The sequence below is a fragment of the Clarias gariepinus genome, chromosome 9 (assembly GCF_024256425.1).
Source record: "Clarias gariepinus isolate MV-2021 ecotype Netherlands chromosome 9, CGAR_prim_01v2, whole genome shotgun sequence".
Classification (NCBI taxonomy): domain Eukaryota; kingdom Metazoa; phylum Chordata; class Actinopteri; order Siluriformes; family Clariidae; genus Clarias; species Clarias gariepinus.
Genome location: NC_071108.1, coordinates 30,314,457 through 30,337,232, shown reverse-complemented (window position 1 = coordinate 30,337,232; position 22,776 = coordinate 30,314,457). Strand labels below are relative to the sequence as shown.

The window sequence follows — 22,776 nt, the reverse complement described above, 5'->3', positions numbered from 1 at the left end:
CTGTACCTGAGAGAGAGACAGAAGTTCTTTGCCTTGAGAAAGCAGCGCAGCGCAGAAAGCAAACTAACGTCTAACGGAAGTAGGACGGCTCGTGAGCTAGTCATTAGACCCCAGGCTATTATGGAGATGTGGATTTAAAAAAAACTTTAAAAGCTGTTGATGTCAGCTGACACGATTATTATTTCTACTGCACTGGAACAAATCAGGCGTTTTAATCCTTCAGAACAAAGTTTTATTTCACCTCTCGTTTTTTTAGTTTCTTTGATATATATATATATATATTTATTTACTCCTTAGGCTGAAAACGACTTTCTTTTAGGAAAAGTGAATCCACTTGACCAGTTGAAGATTAAACAGTCTGCTCAAGCGCGCAGCAGTGGCAAGTTGGTAGTGCTGGGATTTGAACACACAACCTTCTAATCATTCGCTTAAAGCAGTTAAAAAAAGATTGAAACGCTGTAGAAGAATATATTTTGCAAGGCTTGAGGAATATATTTTGGATCGTCACCGAGAACTTGTTTTCCGTCGCGCGTGCACACCCACTCGACTCTCTCTTTCAGTCAAACCACCTCCGAAGCCCACGCTTCCCACTGGCAGTCATACTTCCTGTTCAACTTCCTGCTCCTTACGCAGAACAAAAGGAAGGCAATAGTACGTGTTGTGACAGCCGAAAGGAAATGACCTGAATGCAACAACCCCGAGCAGTAATTAACCTCTGTTTTGCATGAGCAACGTTTTACATGGGATTAAACAATACACACACACAAAAGCGGTGCAGTTTCGGAGCAATCGAGCGTGAGAAACTTTTAACATGTGTGCGTCTGCACTATAACAGACGGAGCACACGGCTAGCAGAGGCAGGCGCTCGAGACCGACATGGAGCTGAAGCTCAAGTCTTCTGAGAAAGAGAGAAATACTGAGACATCCTGGGAGCTGCTTTAACTGGCTGCTGCATGCTAATGAAGCAATAATGAAAGCACAGCACTGAGGGCAGGAAAAGAGAACGGGAATGAAAGAACGGGAGAAAAGCAGAGACACTCAAGAAGCTCGAATGACAGAAAATAAAGAAGAGAGACAGAGATGAGGATGAGAAAATAATTAGAGCAAAGCAAAAAATGTACGACAGAAAGGCAGGCTAAGGACAAAATTTTGACATAATCACATAAGACAGACGTAAAGTGACAAATAAAAGCAGAGAAAGAAAGATATATACAGAAAGAAAGAAAAATTTGAAAGTATGTCAAAAAAAAGATAGGCAGAAGTAAGATTACTTAGAAAGAAAAGACAGAAAGACAGAGTGAAATCTATACAGGAAAGTTAATACACAGAAGTCAAGCAGCAGGAGACAGGTACAAAGAAAGACAGAAAGACAGCCAGAGAAGAAGGATGGAAAAAAGACGAAAGGAAAGAAACAAAACACAGGTAGGGACTTTAAAAACTGTGCAAAAAAGGTACATGGAAAAGATGGACAGATGAACAGTGAGAAGGCAAAGACAAACGGAGGCAGACATAAAGACATAAAGAAAGTACAAAAGGCAAACAGACAAAAGGAAAAGAAGGAAAGAAAGCAAATACTGCTAAAAATAAATACAGACAGGAAGACTGTGACAAAGTTAAAGAAGGACAGACAAAAAAGATATAAAAAAACAGGCAGAGGAGGACAAAATAAAGTCCTTTTATGTCTGTTTTTTTTAAAAAGAAAAACGGAAAGACAAACAGAAAAATAAACTGAAATAGACAGGATGACAAACAAACAGAGACAGTGAAACAGACTGACTAGCTGTAGCCAGGGAAGAAACCGAGCTCGCTATGAGGACACATAAGGGAAGAAGGGAAAAGTGTCTCTGAGGAATTCAGTAAAGGAGGAGGAGGAGCTCAGCTCACTGATTCCAGGGTTTGCGCTGCGCTGGGAAAATCACACTCAAATACACAGTCACACAGCAGGATATTTCCGGGCACATTCTAGTGTGTGTGTGTGTCTGTGTGTGTGAGAGAGTGTGTGTTACCTGTCTTTGTGCTGATGTTGCCATCTGAACCTGGCAAAACTTCACGGCTTGGTCCAACGCCACGTCCTCATCCACCTGCAGACAAACACAAACGCAGTCTGTAAGACAACCGGTGTTTATAACAACTATGATATTTCAGAGCTTCAAATTGAACCCACTAGTTACATCTGAATTATAAACTCACTTTTACTAAACACTTACACTCAAACACTCTATCAAAGAGTGTATTCCCTGTAGTAATAGTACTTCTGAGAAACAAGGAACAGTGTAATTCAATGTGATGGTGTCAAGGAAAAAAAAACAACTATTTCGTAATCAACTGATGAAGACTTGTAGTCGAGGGACACTTACACTAATGAAGGACTGCAATCAAATGAATAAGATGTGAAGTGACCACTTTAACCCAGTGCATTTCATTAGAAAGCCTGATTCAGAGCTCGGGAGCCCCGAGTGTGTACCGTAATCAAATGTTTACAGCGTTAACGCTATGCTATATTAATATTAATCATGGTTGTTGTCTGAAATATTACACACTCGAACCGTGGAAATCCCATGGACACTCTTGCGACTCTCTGACACGTGGGCTGATAAAGTTTTGGAGTGTGTTGACCTAATAAGACATCTTATTGGAGCTCCCGTGTCCATGGTAACGGAGAAGGGGAGTTGGGGTGGGGGTGCGGGGAGGCATGACTGGGCGTCCCTAGTGTCTGTTTTATGTCAGCTACCGGGAGCGTGCTGCTCTCTCCTTTAGCGGTGTGTGTGTGTGTGTGTGTGTGTGTGTGGGAGGAAGAGAGCAAGCGAGGAGAGAGAAAGAGAGAGAGAGAGAGAGAGAGAGAGAGAGAGAATAGACAAAACGGATGCAAGCATGTTGGCACACGTCTCTGCGCTCTCGGTAGCACTCCGGCTATAATGGGCCTAATGCCTCTGACTAAGCTAAAAAGGCTAATAGGAGAATTACTGAGGGAGAGATAGCGGCGTTTGCTAAAACACAGGGGTTGCCGAAGATCCCAAACGCAATGCTCTTCTTAACCACTTTATTTATTTTATACAGATATCTCTTATTTTGGCTTGTAAGTGTTACAATTGTTTTTCGGGGTAATGCACATTTACAGACTAATAAAGTCATGAAAAACTCCTGAAGAAACCGTACCATGTAACTGACTATGAAAGACTTCGTCCCTCAACAAGAACACAGACCTATTTTTAAAGTGCTCAAAAATATTGCGACAATCCGGGGTTCTTCTTGTCCAGGTGTGCCATGATTATATGAATCATTTAAACCATCTCTCAGTTTGAACGCCGAGGTTTTACCAACATCAAGACCAAAGAGCTGACTATGGGAGGAAAGCTCAGAAAATCTGAAATGTCCTGAAAAAGAAAGAAACCACTGTCGTGCCAACAACCAGACATCTTGCAGGAAGTGAGTCAATGCCAAAGTGTGGAGAAAGGCAGGATCTGCTCACGATTCAAAGCCATCAAATCAAATCATGGTGGAGGGTTGTGTCATGTCCAGTGGCTTGGGCTTGCATGGCTGCTTCTGGAACGAGCTCACTATTCTTTCTTGGTGATGTAACTCAAGCTGGAAGTAGCAGAATGACTTCGGACGCGTCACTGACAGAAAAATAGGTCTAAGCTTATTGGGAGGAACGTCATCACAAGGCAAGACAACAACCCCAAACACACTGCTAACACGACAACAGACTTCATTAGGGGGGGAAAGTGGAGTGTTTTAGACTCTTCAAGTGAATCACCAGACTTTAACCAAATTTAGCAGTCTCAACCTTCTGAAGAGGAGACTGAAATGAGAAGCCTGTCAAAACTGAAAGATGCTACAGAATAAACCGTGGAATATAACTGCAAATGAAAATCTTTTGATCTCAAACTCAAATGTCTTTAGTTTATAGCAAATGAAAAAAAAAAAAAAAAAAACTGGCTGATCCAGAGAGAACTGTATGTCCCACCCATGCCCACCCATATATTCCTAAATCTACACATCGCATAAAGCGTATGGAAATGAGAGCTCCAAGGGCTGCCATGTCTCATGGTTTAGTCACCTAAGAAACTGACAAGAGTAAAAGTGCTTGCTGGTGTATTGTAATAATGAATGACAAGGGAAAAAAAAAAGACCCACTTCTGAAGGGAATCAAACAAAGAAAACAACTAAGGAGATTTTAAATTACTAGAACTTGGTTAAGAACTCTTTAATACATTATTAATTATGAACCTTAAGGAATTGTGCTGAACTGTCAACTTTGTGACAGACGTGCTCAGAAAAAAAAAATCAACAGTAAAACCAGAGCTGTGTTTATTAGTGAATGTAAGGACATTTCCGTACATACACAATGTGATGAGAACTCAAAAGATTGAGACTAAACACGTGCGTGGCCAAACAAATCCATTTTTGTTTCTGAAACTAATCAGAAAAAAGGCTTCAATTCGGTAGGGAGCATAAAGCGCACTTTGGAGCGATGGAAAAGGGTCATGTGGTCTGATGAGTACAGATTGACCCTATACCAGAGTGATGGGTGTGAAGGGAAACGCATAGTGATGCACCCACCATGCATAGCGGCCACTGTACAAGCCTTTGGAGGCAGTGTTATGATCTGGGGTTGCTCAGGTCTAGGCTCAGCAACGTTATGTGGCAATAACATGAAGTCACCTGATGACCTGAATGTACTGAGTGGCCAGGTTTTCACATCTATGCAGTCTTTATTCTCTGATTGCACAGGCATATTCCATAAAACCGCAGTTCTGAGAGCATGAGGAATCATGCATTTCAAATTATTGGGCTGCATCAGGCAAATAAAACACGTGAGGAGATTTGAAATTATAAGGACTGGGTTAAAAACACTTCAACACATTGTGGAAACCTGGAAGGATAGTGCTGAACCATCGTCTTTTCATGTGTAATGTGGACACGAAAAAAAAAATCATTATTGGAAATCACCAAAACTTTCATAGTGAAATTTCTGCACATTGTGTGCTGTAATCAAAGATAAAGGTAATTAAATAAAATCTTAAAGTGTCTGCAGTACAGTTAACTAGTTAAGTGAGTTAAAACCATTTAAGGAAAAGAAACGAGTAGATGATTATTATTTTATCCTGCACGATGAATCAGCAAGTCTGCTTCAAAGATATTACAGCTTCATTGTTTAATTATAGCAATATTACAAAACTGTTTTTTGCTCAGGTTTGTTAGGGTTTACACGTACCTGAATACTTTTGATCCTGAAAATAAATACTTTTAATCCCCCCACAATAAATTACCCCTGGTGATAAAATCCTGAAGCTTTAAATTGGCTAGTGTCAGTAAAGAAACGAAAGCCTTCATTCCTACACATATCAGCTCTCTTTTAGAATCTAGTATCAAGCAAGACACTTTGCTGGATTTCACAGGGTGTGTTTCCTACACTGAGTGAACCCCTGATGCATGTCAATTCACAGCTACATAAATATTAGATACAAACCAACACTTTAATGTAGCAGGTTTCTGATACACCATGAGCACGAGAATCTGATCTCAACACGGGCTAACACTACTTAGATAATACAGATACTCACTGATTCGACCGCAAAAAAACAAACAAACAAACAAACAAATAAAAACACGATACGCAGAACATCATGCAGACTGCTTGCAACCTCTGAAAGCTGCAGCGTAACAGAAAGACAACAGCGGTAGATATAATTATACCATCCAGAGGGGAAATGAGAGGTGATTCAGTGCGGCTGAGGTACAGGATGATAATGGACTAGTAGAATATTGTACTGTTTGTCTGTCTGCACGTGTGCGCTAGAGGATAAGCCATTATCCTCTCGATGTAATGATATAGCCTTAATGGAAACTTAAGCAGTTTGTTTTTCTCCTTGGTGTAATTGAAGAGGCCGAGTTTGTGCGATTATCAGGCTTATGCTTTAATAATCTTCAGTAGGATTAGTACGCATAAACAGGATTCCAGAGAAAAATCTAAATAATGAACAGACAAGTTCACGTTTCCATAATAGGAACACAATCTCCACGGCGAAACATGGTGGTGGTGGCACAACTTTAGAATCACCCTGTTGCATCTCTGGCTATTGTTGCTAACCTTTTTTTTTGTCAGATGGCCTCATCTAGCTAGTGTTTTGGTTGTTTTATGTTCTTTACAAATTTAATTTCACTGCATGGGATGTTTAAAAGTTTGGGACCATTTATGCTATCAAACCTTGACTTGAAACTTTAAAAATCTGTCCTGGACTTTAGATTAGCTACTCAGTCTTCAAGTTTTTTTTTTTTGCTTCAGTATACGCTCTTGTAGAAGCAGTTATATTTATTAGAAACGAAAAAACAAAAATCATATGACAGTGAGTCAAAAATGATCTGCACTCTGGTTATATTCAAAATTCAGTTGGCTGCTTACATTTGATGCTACAGTCACAGCTGTGCAAGTGTGAATGTGTTTCATCAATTCATTTGTAACTGTGATACGAGCAAAAATGAATGCTTGTGATAAAAAAAAAAAAGATCAGTGTGCAGTGATTTGTTTTTTTGTGGTCTGAGGGTGTGTCCTGGTGCTACTATTTATCGAAGACTTTATGCGCAGTATCAAGAAACTGCGTTTTCGTTGAAGAAGTGTGTATGAATGGACAGAAAAGTTGACAAAAGTGTCAGCCATCAAGCAGGGGACTGGACGCCCGTCCTCGTCCACAGCTGATGACAACATTGTATCCTCCCTATAGCCCTGATCTCGCTTCATCTGAATTTCATGAAGACGGACGAGTCCACATTAGAGACGGACAAAAAGTCAGTTGTAATTACGAATGTGAACCATCATGACATGCAAATCTGATCTGACCAAAAAAATCTGAATTGAGCAATGTGGCTTGTGATCTGAGGTCATCTGCACACTGGTGACATTTAATGACATTAGAGCTTAACTTGGGATTTTACAGCAAAAAGGGCTGAACTTAGTTTTAGCAAATAATTTTAAAATCTATACTGATTTATCTTACATTTTCCAATTATGCCCATATTAGCCCCATTTTCCATTACGAACTGTAGAAAAAGTCAAGGGGAGGAAATGCTTATGCCCGTCACTGTGTATATGCAAACACTTTCACATCCTGATTTCTGCTGGCTAACAAAATGCTTTAAGCTTCTTCTCCTTCATTTCTTTTTCAATACAGTAGTGATAGTAGCGATGAGACAGACATTGTTTCACGTGGTCTGGCGAATGATGCTGGGCTTTTTTTGGATCTCCCCTAAAACATTTATTGCTTTCATGTTGAGTCATCAGACGGAGCGCTGAGGATTTCCCCGTCATTACACCATTATAGAGACGTGTTGTCAACATTTCACGCTGACAGCAAAAACACTGCAAGTCATCGTGGAAAATACAGAAACACAAGTTGGAGAGCGCTTATGAAAAAAAAAAAAAAAGGAGAGAAAGACTAGGTCTGAAAAAAGTAAAAAAAACTGATAAAGATAAAATAATTTAAATGTTTGGGATTAAATCTATGAAACTTAGTCTATGTGCTTTCTTAACTCTTGAGCTAAAGAACATTTAAGGCTGTTTAAATAGCTGGTATATTTATGGGAATATAGTCCGTGTATCAGCTATAACTTCATGACCACCTGCCTAATACTGAGCAGGTCCCCCTTTTGCTATCCAAACTGTGCACTGCGAATCCGGGCCCTGGGATCGTCTGGGAACACTTGACCCGAAAAGTCCGGTTCATTTTGATAATCGAGAACACAATTGTTCTGCGCTTAGGAACCGTGCCCGTGTCCGCTGGGAAATGTGGTCTTGAGAACGACAAATTGAATCAGAAACGGAAGCTAACTGTACCTGAAAATGGAAGTGGATGTGACATCAGTGCCCCCCAGTCTCCTACGAAATTGATTTCTCAGTAGCACGCGCCAATCTCATCCTCTGATCTACAAAGCCATAGCCAATAAAGTGGGAAGGCACGCACACGGGAGCATGACTTGACATTTTCCCCGAAATATCAATATGACTTCATCGTTCTCTGTGTTTTTATGGTGGCTCACAAAACTACTACATATATACTGCCACCTGCTGCATTGGAGGGTTAAAATATGCACGTGTACCCGAGTACAGAGAAATAATAACCCGAGTGCTGGCCAGTGAGGAGGGGGAAGCAATAATTTATGGGTAGGGTACAAATCAATTCTACCTAGTTTGAAAATGCACTTACAGTAGACAGCAAGTGAAACTTTTTCCCCCTGTGAAGATGTGTTGGAAGCAGAAAAAATGGGCAAATATAAGGATTTGAGTGACTAACAAGAGCCAAACTGCGATGGTTACAAGAAAATATTCCGGGTAAATAAAGATTTAATAAAGAAACAAAAACTCTTAAGCTTATAAAACTGTGATGGCACGTTCCCTCTTTCTGTTAGAACGCACAATTACACGCTCAATAATACTCAAAAACCTAAAATAGAATGGAAATATATTTATATTATTCTAGAATAAGTATACTCGACTCACCTGCTTGATTAGCATGTACGTCTTTGACATTATCTTTTCGATGCGTCCCAGGTCATAGGCCATGACTTTTTGCCCCTGCTGCCACATTCTGTACGCGTCCAATAGGAGCGTCTTACCCGACTCGACATCCTCCAGCAGCTTCCTCTTCCTGTTTGGTCGCACTGCGCTCATAGCGTGAGCTCCTCTCTGGACTGCGCTCGCTTGAACTTGCATCAGCTGCTGTTTGGAACTGATGCTTAGCTCTTCTAGAGAGAGCTCCGGAGTCCGAGCGCTGTCCAGGCGTCTCTCCGTCCCCTCGGCTGCAGACCTGGGGGTTCCATGCTCGTGCGAAACACCGACACCCTCGGTGATTGACTGTGGGGGACCTGGTTTCGGAGCACCTGTCCATGTTCCAGGTTCGAGTTCCATCGGCTCCACCGGGGTGGAGATAACGTCTCTGGGCTGCTGAGAACTGAGAGCTGATGTGCCCTGGTTCTGATTTCCTGGTTCTAGAGTAGGTTGAGAAAGAGGAGCCATAGGCTGGGAAGGTCCTGTGTTTGTGATATCGATGCATGGCGTCGAGGACGAGTCCGGAAGGCATGGTTTAACGGGTTGAGAGGGTTTGGCGTCCTCTGTAGCGGGAGGCCGGCTGGACACGTCGGCTGTGGTCATTTCACTTATGGAGGAAGTAGAAGGCTTAGGAGAAGGATCAGACACCTGTATGAGAGATCGAAATGAAATGAAATAAATGAATAGGAGAGGTTGGGACAGGCTAATCGTTAGGGCTAAACCCTCCTGAACCTAGCTGAACCCTTCTTCGTGCAGCGCGTGAGTCATGGTGCACAACACATAATCAGAATGCACAGTAACAGCGGCATGAAGAGCATTCCACCTGAGCTAACAGGCTAATCATGAGAGAAAGAAGAGCAGACCGGCTGTCGTACCGCAGTGAGTTTATCCAGATTGTCCTCCAGCACTTTCACAGTGAAGAAAAAGGCGCGCTTTGCCAAGACCTGCCGGTCCACATCCCGCAAATATTTCCTTAAAAAAAAAAACGGAAAGAATTCAGACACAAGCATGTACAGGTGTGAGAGCTACGTACCACTCGTATCACGAGTAACAAAAGACAGACATTCCTTAAAATAACAACTTTCATCGCTGTCCGTTTACTAAACAAATATAAAATAACATTGATGAAGCATATAAGCGAATCTTACTTTCCCTGGTCAGGGTTTCTGTGGAGCATGAGGGAAATCTTCAGCAAGGTGTCGTGATCCCTTAACTGAGACAGAACATCCAGCAGCAGCACGATGGATCTGTTCATATGAGATGCAAAACTACCCGGGCGATCGATTTCATCTACTGGGATACGCCAGATGCCCTGGAAAAAAAACGAAAAGAAAACGAGAAGGTGTTATTGAGAAAAAATAGAAGAGAAAGAAAAAGAAAGAAAGAAGAAGAAAAAACCCTTCATGTGATCAATTATATGTAAGAAAAGGACCCATGTTTTTTTTTTTAAACAAAGCGAGACATTCGGTAGTCGCTGGAAATATGGGATTATTAGGACGTCAGAAAACAGAAGGCGGTGTAAAATGGAAGAGTGGGAGAGACAAAAGAAAAGAATAAGAGAGATGAGAGGTAGAGGAGAAGAGCGTAGGCATAATATTATTGTTGTAAGGCCATCTGTTCTGAGGTTGGACAGAATGAGCTTTTGATGTGTTGGGTTCGGGCCATGCAGAGAGAGGGAGAGAAAGAGAAAAAGTAAGAGAGAAAAGTGCCAGCAGTCTGCCCACATGTTTTTTTTTCCTTCCTTCCCCCAGCAGCTTCCTCCTACAATCCAGCCTCTCACCATAGTTTTCTGTGCTCTGCTACCTCAAGTAGTCTTTCCTCATTTTCTCAGTGTTTCCCTCTCTGTAAAAGCGTTCCCATCTACTGTACATCCAGCACAAGTGCGTTTGGTTTATCTACTACACTCGGCTATAGACAGAGTCGACACTCTAATGGCGACTTTTCACTCAGGCGGAATTCCCGAGCCAAAGCCAAATCAAGAATCCAATTCCAGTACGGCATAAAGCTGAAAAAATCGAACCACCTGGAAAAAAAAATAAAATAGAAATCTGCTTGAGGAGTATACGCTAACCCACACACGCCAGATAGAACCGCATTACAGTATGGTCATGTCACATGCAAAGTACATGGACTTTTTTCCCCCTTGAGAGCATTTGCATTCTCCCATCAGGTCATTTTGTACAACATCCTTGTGGCAAGAGACAACCTGCGCAACCACGCACAGAGTTAGCAGTGTAAAGCAGTTCATCAGCCAATACATCACTCTTCCACAATACGACAAGCATAAAGAGGTCAGGGTAACTCCTTGAGATCTCAGTCAGTGGGAGAAAGAGGTAGTGTGATTAGTCGAAGGAAAGGACAAAGGGGGGGCGAGAGTGGAATTTCCCCCCATCGACCGTGTTAATGAACAGATGACTGGGAGGGGGGGAGGGTTTATGGTTAAACAGGAAGCTGATGAGAAGTAATTACTGGCCCCGTATGCCTGGCAGACGTTCCGTTTACTGTGTTTACTCTGAAATCTAAAGTGTGTATCTGTATATCCAGATGAATGAAGTCAGCAGAGAGGACTGATAAAGCGAGAGAGAGAGAAAGAGAGAGAGAAAGACCTAGGTGTTGGGACAGAGATGTACACAATGAAAGATGGATGGAGAAGAGAAAAACATAAAGACAGATGAGTGAATGTGAATGAGAGGCAAAAAGTAAGAGGTGAAGAGGAAGATATATATATAAAAAAAAAGTAAGAGGTACAGAATGAGAAACACTGAGAAGGAGATGCAGAAATGAAATTGGCAGAAAGAGACAGAGACACGGAGAGCCAAAAACAAAGAGACACAAATACAAAGAGCGAAAGAACTAGGGAAATCAACATGGAGATGTGGAGAGAGAGATACAGCAAGACAGATAAAGAGAAAAAAAAAGAGATGAACAAAAAGAGACACAGAGGGAGTTAGAAAAAGAGAGAGAAACACAGACCATAGAGAGATTTCCTGAGAGCAAAACAGATGTACTTCTACGAGCTGTGCCAAAGCCCGACCATGTCCCGCATCAACTGTGGTGCTGAGGTCCAAAATCAGTCACACTACACACGTGCACATACCTTGTCGCTATCTGAGACAGTTTGTCCTGCATAATAGTTCATGGGTGCCCATGAGTAAAGCCCTGCTACCTGATAAACACTTAATTTCTAACACTGCAAATTAATGAGGAGGTGTTGTCTTGTTTTATTGTTATTTTTTATTTTCTGCTATCCCAGTGACGACGTTAAAATGTTATTGGACCAATAGCAACATCATTTCTTCAGGCCAGAGGTGTGTGATATGAATTTAAAGTATAAAATATAACTGTCTTTACTTCTGGCAGTTTTATCAAATTAACATTTCAATTTATTATTTTATATTTTCTTTATCATAATGCCCATATGTGAGAAATTTATGTGTACACACACACTTCTCTACGAGGAGGATCGGAACGTTCTCTAAATACGTTCATAAAGCTCTTCATGTACAATCACAGAGAAGCAGCAGGATGTCAGTGATGAAAGTCAAAGCAGCACTGGGTTATGTGGTAAATGGGACAGAGGCACAGAATGTTAGCCGGTTATATAAATGCTTTATATAACTTTCTAGTGCAAAACGTGTGATGGCCCAGTTATGGGTTATTTAGGAACTGTGATTGGGATTAATGTTCAAGCTAAGAATCATTTAGTTGCACGGGAAAAGCAATGAAATGTTCCGTTTCTGTAAGCGATGATGTACAAGAAAACCGGCATATGTTGTAAGGGGACGGAAATCCTGGGCTAAGAATAAAAAGCGTGCCCTTGACTCTAGTGCTCACATATTAAAGTGTTTCATTTTCCTGAACAGCTATCTATAAGCAGGTGGATTTATGTAGGGTTTTGTTCTAGGGTTACGCTTTACTGAAACTGGTGTAGTTAATAGAGTTTTATTTAAAAGACTTTAAAAATCTCCATTTATAGGCACGGTAACACTCATGTGGTATGATGAGATGGTATGGTTCTTGTCAAGATTTTCCTTAGTTGGGGACGGAAAAAAAACAAAACAAGCCACGACTCAGTCAGCGAGCATCGTGTACATACACAGAGTGAAAGAGTGCAATCAGATTAGCCATTTAAACATTTTTCAATTTCTTTAAACTAATCATCTTTCTCTTTTATAAAAATGCATTATGGTTCAGACTGACCACGACGGGTTGAATTTAATTCTGGGCTTTATGTGTTTTTTTTTTTTTTTTTTTGCTCCGATTGAGCCCTTAGCAGATCTGGCAACCCTGAAGAGGAAGCTTGTGCGGCGGTACCACTGGGACTTTGGTTTTTGGGTGGGCGTTAAAACACTGTACATTTACGATGTAGCCCCTTTTTACAAAACACTTCTGAGGCAGAAACAGTGTGTGTGTACACTCAGAGTCAGGAGAAGAAAAAAAGTATAATGTGTATTGTACTAATATCATATACATCAATATATAACAAAGCAATACATTTTATATTAAAATATTTATACAAGAATGTATAAATTTTTTTTGTCTGACTCCGTTTGGACAGACCTAGTTCCATGGTCCTCCCTGATTTTTATTTATTTCTACACTGTAAAACAATACTGAAGGCGTTTATCCAAAATATGCAATAATCTCCTTTGAACAGTTGATATTTAGACATATCTGCTACTTCTGCTTTGTACATCCTTCATAACGGCTCTAATCTGGGGTGCTGTTTGTTAATGCTGGTAACTCTAAATAAACTTCTCCTTTGCAGCAAGAAGTAAGTTTTGTGCTTCATGAGGGACAGTTTCATCATGGTGCTTGATGGGTTTTGCAAATGCACTTGATGATACTGTTCTTGCAAAAACTATTCCAGAAACAGATGACCCACGTGTCTTAAAATAAGAACTTACTTTTTAATATTAATTAATTACCTATTACCATGGGTGCCATTTCCTAGTTTCGCAAAAAAAATGAATTACAGCCACATACCACATACAAGTGAACGATCTGAACCTAACCGAATGCCAGCTAACAGAAGCCGTTTAAAACTTGTTTGCGTTGGCCAGGTGAAGCAAGTTAACATTTTATTGTATCTGTGTATTAGATCCTATACCAACACATTTTCTTAAGCAATTAGTACCAGCAATAACAGAACCCCTGTTAAAAATAATTAACTTTTCACCCTGCAGTGGTTATGTTCCCAAAACCTTTATTTTTACAGTTATTAAACTGCTTGTTAAGAAACCTGACCTTGACCCTTGCTAGCTGTCCAATTTCAGGCTGATATCAAACCTCCCCTTTATCTTTAAGATTCTGGATGTAGCACAGATAGTAACACAGCAACTATGTTCATATCTACACAAACTGCATCAGTCAGGATTTAGACAGAGACAGCACTTGTTAAAGTAGTAAATGACCTCCTGTTGGCTTCTGATTAGGGTTGCGTCACTATACTTGTGTTAGTCGACCTTAGTGCAGCTTTTGACACTATTGATCATAATATTCTCCTTTACAGATTAGAATATGTAGTAGAAGTTAAGGGAACGACCCTCTCATGGCTCAGATCCTATTTGACTGATCGTTATCGATTTGTAGATTCAAGTGGTGATTATTCTGCATGTTCTAAAGTGGAGTTTGGTGTTCCACAGGGTTCAGTTTTAGGCCCACTGCTTTTTTCTCTTTACATGCTTCCTCTGGGTAACATAATTTGTAAGCATGGTATTAGTTTTCATTGTTTTGCTGAAGACACACAGTTATATGTCTCCGCAAAACCAGATGAGAAAAATCAGCTTACTAAAGTTGAGCAATGTGTGCAGGACATAAGAGACTGAATGTTAATTAATTTCCTTCTGCTTAATCCTGATAACACATAAGTTTTAGTCATAGGACCACAAGCAGCTAGAAGCAAGCTTTCGGATCACACTGTAACTTTAAAACTGCCTTTTTGTTTCATCAAGTGCAACAGTGAAAGACCTCGGTGTGATTATAGATCCTAGCCTTTCATTTGAAGCTCATGTAGATAATATCACCAAGATAGCATTTTTTCACCTCAGAAATACTGCCAAGATAAAAAAATATATTGTCACTAAACGATGCAGAAAAACTAGTTCATGCTTTTATCACCTCTAGGTTGGACTATTGTAACGCCTTACTGTCTGGTTGTTCGACTACGTCTTACGATCCGCCACGCCTACTTTGATCAAAGGATGCAGGCTGCTTGTCATTACGACGTATTATGAAAACTACAGCAGGAAGAGGAGCTTTTTCTTACAAAGCCCCAAACTTATGGAATAGTCTTTCAATTAATGTTCGGGACACAGTCTCAGTGTTTTAGTCTAGGCTAAAAACCTATTTATTTAGTCAAGCATTTTTGTAAATAGATTTGCCATGGGTAAAGTAGCAGATCTGGGGGACTTATGGGCATAGAGTATTCGTCCTCGGCTTGCTCATCAGGGACAGTCTTATCGTTTTGATTCATACACGTTCACATCTCATACAAACTTTAAATAATTCTTTGGATTGTGTAAGGCTGCTTTGCGACAATGTCAATTGTTAAAAGCGCTACACAAATAAAATAAAATTGAATTAAATATTTTGTGGGTCCTTTTTGCATTTTGTGCAAGATTTAGTGAAGACATAGTACCGTTGGTTCTAAGAACGTTATCAGGGACGGTGGCAAGAAGAAAATGGCAGTTTTGTTTTTAAAGCAGCTGGTGTTTTAAAACAAAGAAGGAATTATAAATCAAGGTTTAATGTCTAGTTTATGCATTTCTTTTTCTTTTTTTACATCCATTAGATGTTTTTTATTTTTATTTTTATTGTTTTATATGCAAAGATATGATTCTAGCGTGGGAAATTGGTAATATTGGTAATAGGTACCGAGAGGTACTGCTGTATTTTTCTAGAATGTAGTCCGAACTTTTGACTGGTAGGCGGCTGGATGGGAAAATCTGCTACTCATCGGTTTTGGTGTACATGTAAACATTTCTCGTGTCTACATCTGAACTAAAATAGACAGGCATCTTATGGATGCCATAACAACCCCTTATATGTGCATACGCACACAGTTCCTACCACTGTAGTCTGGACAGCGATGGTTGTATTTAGTCTCGTATCAGTGACCCTTACCCAGATATGAAACACATTGTGAAGTTTTCGGTAAAATTCAGGAAGCTTTCGACCTCATGCTGCCTCTTGGACATCATGTCATTAGCGTGCTTATATGACCACATGTAGATTCCGTAGAATATACAGCACATTCTCCTAAAACCAAATGTATTGCTGTCCGAATGTGTGAATGGTATTAACTATAAAACTAATAAGCCGAATCCATTCCAAATAGGGCTGCTCTTATTATAAATGTCCAATATTGTCATGAAACAATTGTTATCTAATGTTACTTGCCTAAATATTAGCTCACAGAAACGTTAATAAATGTTCATTCATATAAATGACTCCAAAACACTGACCATGGCAGAATATGAGAGCCAGGTGCGCAAGTGCGCTTACTAAAACACTGAATGCGCGATGGAAGAAGGGGTGGAGATTCTAGTGCACAAGTTAATATTAGAGAGTTCAAAGCACCTACGCAACTGAAGATCTCTCCATATTCATTTGCGGATTGACTCATCTACTGCTATGCCCCCCGCCTCCATGAGAAAAAAAGGTGACACTCTTTAAAAAATTTTGATTGATACCACAATAGAATCAGAATATAAAATGATGTATGCAAATCTAGCTATAAATCAGTACTTGTTTATGTTGCCACCCTGCATTTTCTCAGCAGTTGTCAAAATAAAGTTACACCCATATAAAAAGAAAAACGAACGAGAGAGAAAGAGAGAGAGAGAGAGAGAGAGAGAGAGTGAGCGAGAGAGAGAGAGAAAGCGAGCGAGAGGGGAAAAACACTGGTCCTTCCTGAAAATCAACATTGCTAAACTTGGCTTTGACCAGCATATTAGAGTCGAGTTATTAAACTGGAGACGTTTACAGCGCGGGATTTCCTGCAAAAGATTTTCCTAAACAAAAAAAATCAAAAACAAAAACAAAAAAATGTTTCGAAACCCCAGAAGCTCACTTTGCCAGGGTTCTTTCCCTTTTCAGGTGTTTGTACTCCTTAAGAGAATAATGTGACATGCTTGTGCAGTCTACATTTAGAGACTTCCTCTGTCCTTGAACGCCTTAATGGAAAGTAATGATACTGATCGGTTGAAAGATTTATTCTTGAGTATTTATTTTTAATTCTCCACATCGTCAACAATCTTACATCTGTGGCTGAAACTTAGCAACTAGAAAGCCTCTGCTTTTGTTTCTTGACCTTTTAGGTTTGAAACAAGTGTTCGATGTTTAAACTGCAGTTACACCTTCGCTTTATGTGCATTATTTTATTGTGTTTTACAGCTTTGTAGCTTAATTTTTTTTCTCTACTATTTGTCATTTTCTTTTGTTTTTGTTTGTCAAATTTGGGATGCCACTAAAACTGGTTTTTAGTTAACAAAGTTAAGTGATTATTAAAACAGCAATCATTAAAAATTACAGTTACAAACTAAAAAAAATTTTAGTTTTTTTTGCAGACACTGTACACAGCAATTTGTGAGGGAGGGGGAAAAAAAAAGAAGAAAAAGAGTTTCCAACCACACTAAAAAGGTAACCGAAGCGAAAGGCTTTCACAGCTGCGTACTTGGTTAGGGTTGCCAGATCCTCCACATCACTACTTCCTCTCCAACCTGTCAATAAAGGTTCACATTGAACTGATAAGAGGAAAAAAAAACAAAAAACGCCAGGTTTTAGGCTCTACATTTAGGTGTCCACTAATATCACAGACATGCGAGAAGTGCTGGTTTTGTTTCAGTATTCAAGCGCACGTGGGCTGTTAGAAAGTTTAAAAATAAAAGGATCTCAGCGTTGACCAAACTGACTGAAAAACAACAACAAAAGAGAGAAGAAAGAAGAAGATGGGACAAAATGAACCATGACGTTTTAATGAGTGGTTGCGTGTGAATTGGTCGATCTAATCTCACTTGGAAACTCCGAGTCTCAGTCTCTCACTTGATGAAGCGAACAATGGTTTGTATGTCGGTTTATCTGGTCAATGATCGATTCGTAGGTTCAGAGATTATTCCTTTATTTATGGTGACGGTCTAGACATCTCCATCCACAGACACAGATAGCAGCTCTTCTTCCAAGCGAGTTATTATTGCTCCGGTGAGTCAGATATCTTCCTCAGGGTTTCCGTCCACAAGGATGTACCTGATGCAGCTTTAAAGGAAGTCAGCCAGAGGGCATCTTTTAATTGCCTTCTCTAAATTTTGCAAGAGCTACGGCTCTAACTAGGGGGTTTCTTTTGGGTAGCAGAATGTACACTGACGGATTTTATTTCAAAACTTTTTTCCATTTACTTTTACAGTAGGGGAGCGTGATTATTATTATTATTATTATTATTATTATTAATATTATTATTATTATTTTGAGACAAGAGATTACCAATAATGAATTTCAGAGAAGGGACAGGGCTTCTACGAAGTCAGTTAATATCAGAGAGTTCAAAACACCTGTGAGACTGTCAATCACAACAGATTTCTTTTTTTTTTTTCCTTCAGTGTCTGCAGTACCAGTTAAAAGTGTGGAGACAAATGTGGACTTATTTTCTATATTCTTGAACAACACTCGATTTTCTTTTTTTAAAATTATGAGTAAACACATACAGCATTGAGTAATTAAGTAACAGTTGTTATTTCAAGACATGAAGGTCAGCCTTTCTGGAATAGTTCTTGCAAGAACAGTATTGTGCAAAACCTATCAAGCACCATGATGAAACTGTCTCTCATGAAGACCTCCCCAGGAAATTATGACCAAAACTGACCTCTGCTGCAGAGGAGACGTTCATTTAGAGTCACCAGCCTCAGAAATTACCAATTGACAAACAGCAACTCAGATTAGAGCCGTTATGAAGGATTTACAGATCATAAGTAGCAGAAACATCTCAATATCAGCTGTTCAAAGCAGATTATTGCATAATTTAGATGCCTTCAGATTTGATTTATAAATAAAAATCAGGGAAGAATGTGAAATTAGAAGGTGTGTTCAAACTTTTTACTGGAAGGCTGGTGTCTCCCTCTCTACCTCTGTCTTGCCATTTTCTTACTGAAGAGAAAAAAAAAAAAACAAGACTGCACTCCTAGTGTACTCTCGAGTGGAAACTTTTTACAGAATCGTATGCCATTGTTAGAATACAGAGGTCCTCCTTTTCAACCACCAAACAGATTGATTCGTTATGATTACACCCAGTTTAAATAAACATGAATTGATGCGTCCTACCACTGAGGGGAAAAAAAGCCCACTCACTCGTGCCTGTCTCTAATGCAATCGATATCTAGTGACAGAAAAATCATTATGGTCTTAAGAGCAGGGTAGTGAAGACTCTTACTCTCTCTCTCTCTCTCTCTCCCCTACCTTGCTGACTACCTCCCAAGTAAGCCAGGCCTGCCGGGAATAATAAACTCCTCATTACAAACACGCTCTGTAAACTCATGGCCACTGAGGAAGTTACAGCTTACGAGACGGCACTTTGTTGCCAGTTACAAGCTAAAGTACAACCTGAGGTTTTTTATGAGCTTGATGAGGTATGAAAGTGTCAAAAAAATTTTATCTTTCCCCCCCTTTCACTGACAGGGGTAGAGAAAGTTCTCGGCGTGAGAAAGGAGTGAGATATGGACTTTGTTAGGTGCCTGAGCAAAGCTGTGAACATTCAGGTGCACAGCTGCACATGTCAATGCACTCGTGTTAACAGTATCTGTTGTTAAAGAAATAAACAGATTTTTTTTATATTCAGAAACTGGTGAACTCGTAGAATGCTGAGAGGGAAAAAAAAGATGCAGCTCTAACAGTACAAAAGTTTAATTTCAAACTTAAAGATGAAAAAAAATCAGGAATGTGAAAGGGAGAACAGAGAGAGAGAGAGAGAGAGAGAGAGAGAGAGGGAAGAAGACAAGGAAGAAGGGAAGGAGGGAGGGGGGCACAGGGAAGGGAGAAGGTTCCTGGCTTTTCTGACTCATGCAGTTTTGGAGTCCTTCGCTCCATTTGTGGTCATTGCAGCTGCCTTTGCCTTGATGAGATACAGAAGAGTGTTAGAGCTAAAGAACTATCCTCACGCGTCGTGAGAAGCCCAGCACACACACAAGCTTCTCTCCTCATTTCCTTCACTCACACATTCTTCACTTAAATCATGGAGTCTCTCTCCCTTTTCTCTCTCTCTCTCTCTCTCTCTCTCTCCTCCCCTGGTGTAATCAAACATTCAGAGGTAAAGTGTGGAGAATCCCTTTAATGCACAAAGCACCTCCATTTGATCGAGGCAAAAACAAACCCAAGAGTTGGAATGAAACACAGCAGAACTCACCATCACCGAGGAGAGACTACTCTTCTCTCTCTGCGATTCCTTTGAATCCTTTTCTGAATGGTTCCAAGCTTCCCAAGCCTTCACTCTGATCAGCGCGCTTAAGGCAACGGGCTGCGCGCGTCCAAAAGCAGGAGAATCGGTGAACGAGTGCGCCTCAGACAGACACGCGCACTGTCGACTCTGAGCCGTGCTGCCATCGCAAAACAAAACGCCCACGCACACTCGCTCTGATCGCTGCCTTCTTTTGCTTTTACCTCTCTCTCTCTCTCTCTCCTTCCCTCACTACTCCCCCTCCTCCTACTTTCTTTCTCTCCCTTTCTGTACACAAGCCGTGAGCCGGCCCCCTTTGAAAGTAGTGGCCAACCAAAGAGTAGGATTGATTCTTCAGTCCAGCAGTGTCCGTCCACACACGCGACTCACACAGAGATGGAGAGAATAAGCAACAGGCTACAGGAGGAGAAGGAAGTGTGTGTGTGTGCGTGTTTGTGTGTGTGACATGGACAGAGAGCAAGAATATAAGCTCGTTTCCTCTTTCTCTCCTCTTATCTCTGTTGTTCCACCCTGGTAACCATGCGCGCACACCACACACACCTGTGTTAAACCTTGCTGAGATCAGTAAACAGAAGGCCTGTTGATTTTCTAAAAATCGAGCAACTCCAAACAGCGCAGCGTTAAAAGAAAACCCCGGTGCGTTTCTACCCAAGACATCGCCACCGCGGACACGAATTGCAACACGTTTCCTTTTATTGAGAAAACAATACGAAACCTGTTCGTTTACGACACGCTTGCGATGGCAACGGATGCCTGAGGGAAAGTGGTAAATGTTTACAAGAAATATTCTTGTGCAAGTGAGTTTGGGCTGCGAGTTTTGAATTTGTTATTGTTGCTATAGCAACAATCGTACGGTGACTGGCCAGCTAGATGGATTAGAATAAAAAAAAAAGAAAAGTGTACAATTATTGACAAGGTGACAATAAGACGTCATTTATAAAGGTAGTTTTTTTGGAAAAGTTTTAAAAGTATTTTCTAATTCATAAACTTGAAAGAGAAAATTATTTGATATCAGGAATTAAATAATGCTTTCATAACAACAAAGTTGCTATAAACACACTACTGCTCAAACATTTGGGATCACTTTCTAACTTCATGGTAATTTCTGATTTTTATTTCTTTCTACAGTGTAAAACAATGTTGAAGGCATCCAAAATATGCAATAATTCTCTTTGAACAGTTGATATTAAGATGTATCTGCTGCTCATGATCTGTAAATCCTTCATAACGGCTCTAATCCAAGGTGCTGTTTGTTAATTGGTGATTTCTGAGGCTGTTTTTGTTGTAGAATGTGGAAAAAAATAATAAAATAAATTGCGAGTGATCCCAAACTTTTGAGCGGTAGAGTAAATACAACTATATCTGGACAGAAATAAAAATGAGAAATGGTATTTCACTATTAATCAATCAAATAAAATAAAAAAAAATTCTTCGGTTACGTGACAAGAAAATAATCAACAAGTTGGTTATTCCTTGTGTAGATTCTGTATCTGAAACAAGCAGACATTTCGCATCAGTTATTTCTCATGATCCTCATTATCACACTATTCATCATGTTCCCATTCACGCTGCCTAGTTTAAGCTATAAATAAGTTCAACCACCACCTAGCACCAGTAAGGAGGATGGAATCACACGGAATTCCTGAAAGCTGCTTTAAATTGGGAAATTAATTAAGAAAGACCAACTGCTATGACAAATACTTATACTTATATACTCGGAGTAAATGAGTTGAGGCAGACAGGCAGGCAGGCAGGCAGGCAGCCATGACACAATCTCCTACTCTCCTATCCCAGTTTGGTTAGGTTTGGTTTGCCAAAACGGCAGCAGAAGTGGTGTGTGGTGGGTGGCCTCGCGCTGGGGGAGTGTGTGGGTGGAAGCATATGTAAGCGCATATGAGCGAGTGTGAGCCTGAGGAGCTGTGTGTGTCCAAACCGACGAGTGTTGTCAGGAACCGAGGCAACGGCGACAGCCTGACCCACATTGTGCACACAGCGCTCTCTGTAACTAGCACGCGCTACAGAACCAGAGTGTGCGTGTGTCTATGTCTGTGTGTGTGTGCGCGCGTGTGTAAGAGAGAGAGAGAGTGACAGTTTAATCAGTTAAACTTGTGGCCCTCCTCTCTTTGCTATGCTCAGAAGATGTGTTGACATCAGAGCAAGTTTAACAGGCCCCAGTGCTGGAGCACCCGTCACCGTCACTCATTATTATTAAATCCTACTTGCTCTGTGACACTGTTTCACTGCTGCACCGACTTCCCCTCGCTGTTTTCCCTCGTGAGGGAATTCTTGAAATCACTTGCCTGGGGAGAACCCAGGGAGCAGAACGGGCACCCCCTAACCTGTTTAAAGAAACAGAGACTAAGTATAGCAGAGGCTCGCTTAACTACACATAGAGCGTTCACAAGCTCAATACAGATTCCTTTCTTTTTTTTTGTTTGGATTTTCTCCAGATTTTCTTCCTTTTTTAGTCGTGTCTACTTTCTCCCCGTCACTAGGGGGCTCTCACATTAGGCTACTCCTACCACTCAGTCCGGAGGGCCGAAGACCATCACGTGTTTATTCTAAACCACGCGACGCCAGCTCACAGACGCCCCTGATTGGCTGTAGAGCCGTAATTAATGTGGGAGCACTAAGTACCTCATATCCCTCCCCTCTGAGAGAGCTCTGCCAATCAGCTCTCTTTAGGCCTCCGGCTGCGAGATGTTACAGGGTTACTTGCGATCCCCGGATGACAGCGTGAGCACCTTACCACTGCGCCACTCGGAGACCCACAGATTCCTTTCTATCA

General features: G+C 40.7%; 1 protein-coding gene across 7 annotated transcripts in view; it reads right to left on the bottom strand.

Annotated features, from left to right (window-relative positions):
- cabin1 (calcineurin binding protein 1) overlaps window positions 1-22,776 on the bottom strand; it is a 70,251-nt gene that overhangs the window by 11,318 nt on the left and 36,157 nt on the right. For all 7 annotated transcript variants that reach the window (XM_053503262.1, XM_053503261.1, XM_053503263.1 and 4 more), the window contains 4 exons: window positions 9,694-9,857; window positions 9,421-9,517; window positions 8,498-9,193; window positions 2,007-2,081 (listed from right to left, as the gene is read on the bottom strand). In XM_053503262.1, coding sequence (XP_053359237.1) covers window positions 2,007-2,081; window positions 8,498-9,193; window positions 9,421-9,517; window positions 9,694-9,857 — 1,032 coding nt within the window. The remainder of the gene's footprint in view (window positions 1-2,006; window positions 2,082-8,497; window positions 9,194-9,420; window positions 9,518-9,693; window positions 9,858-22,776) is intronic.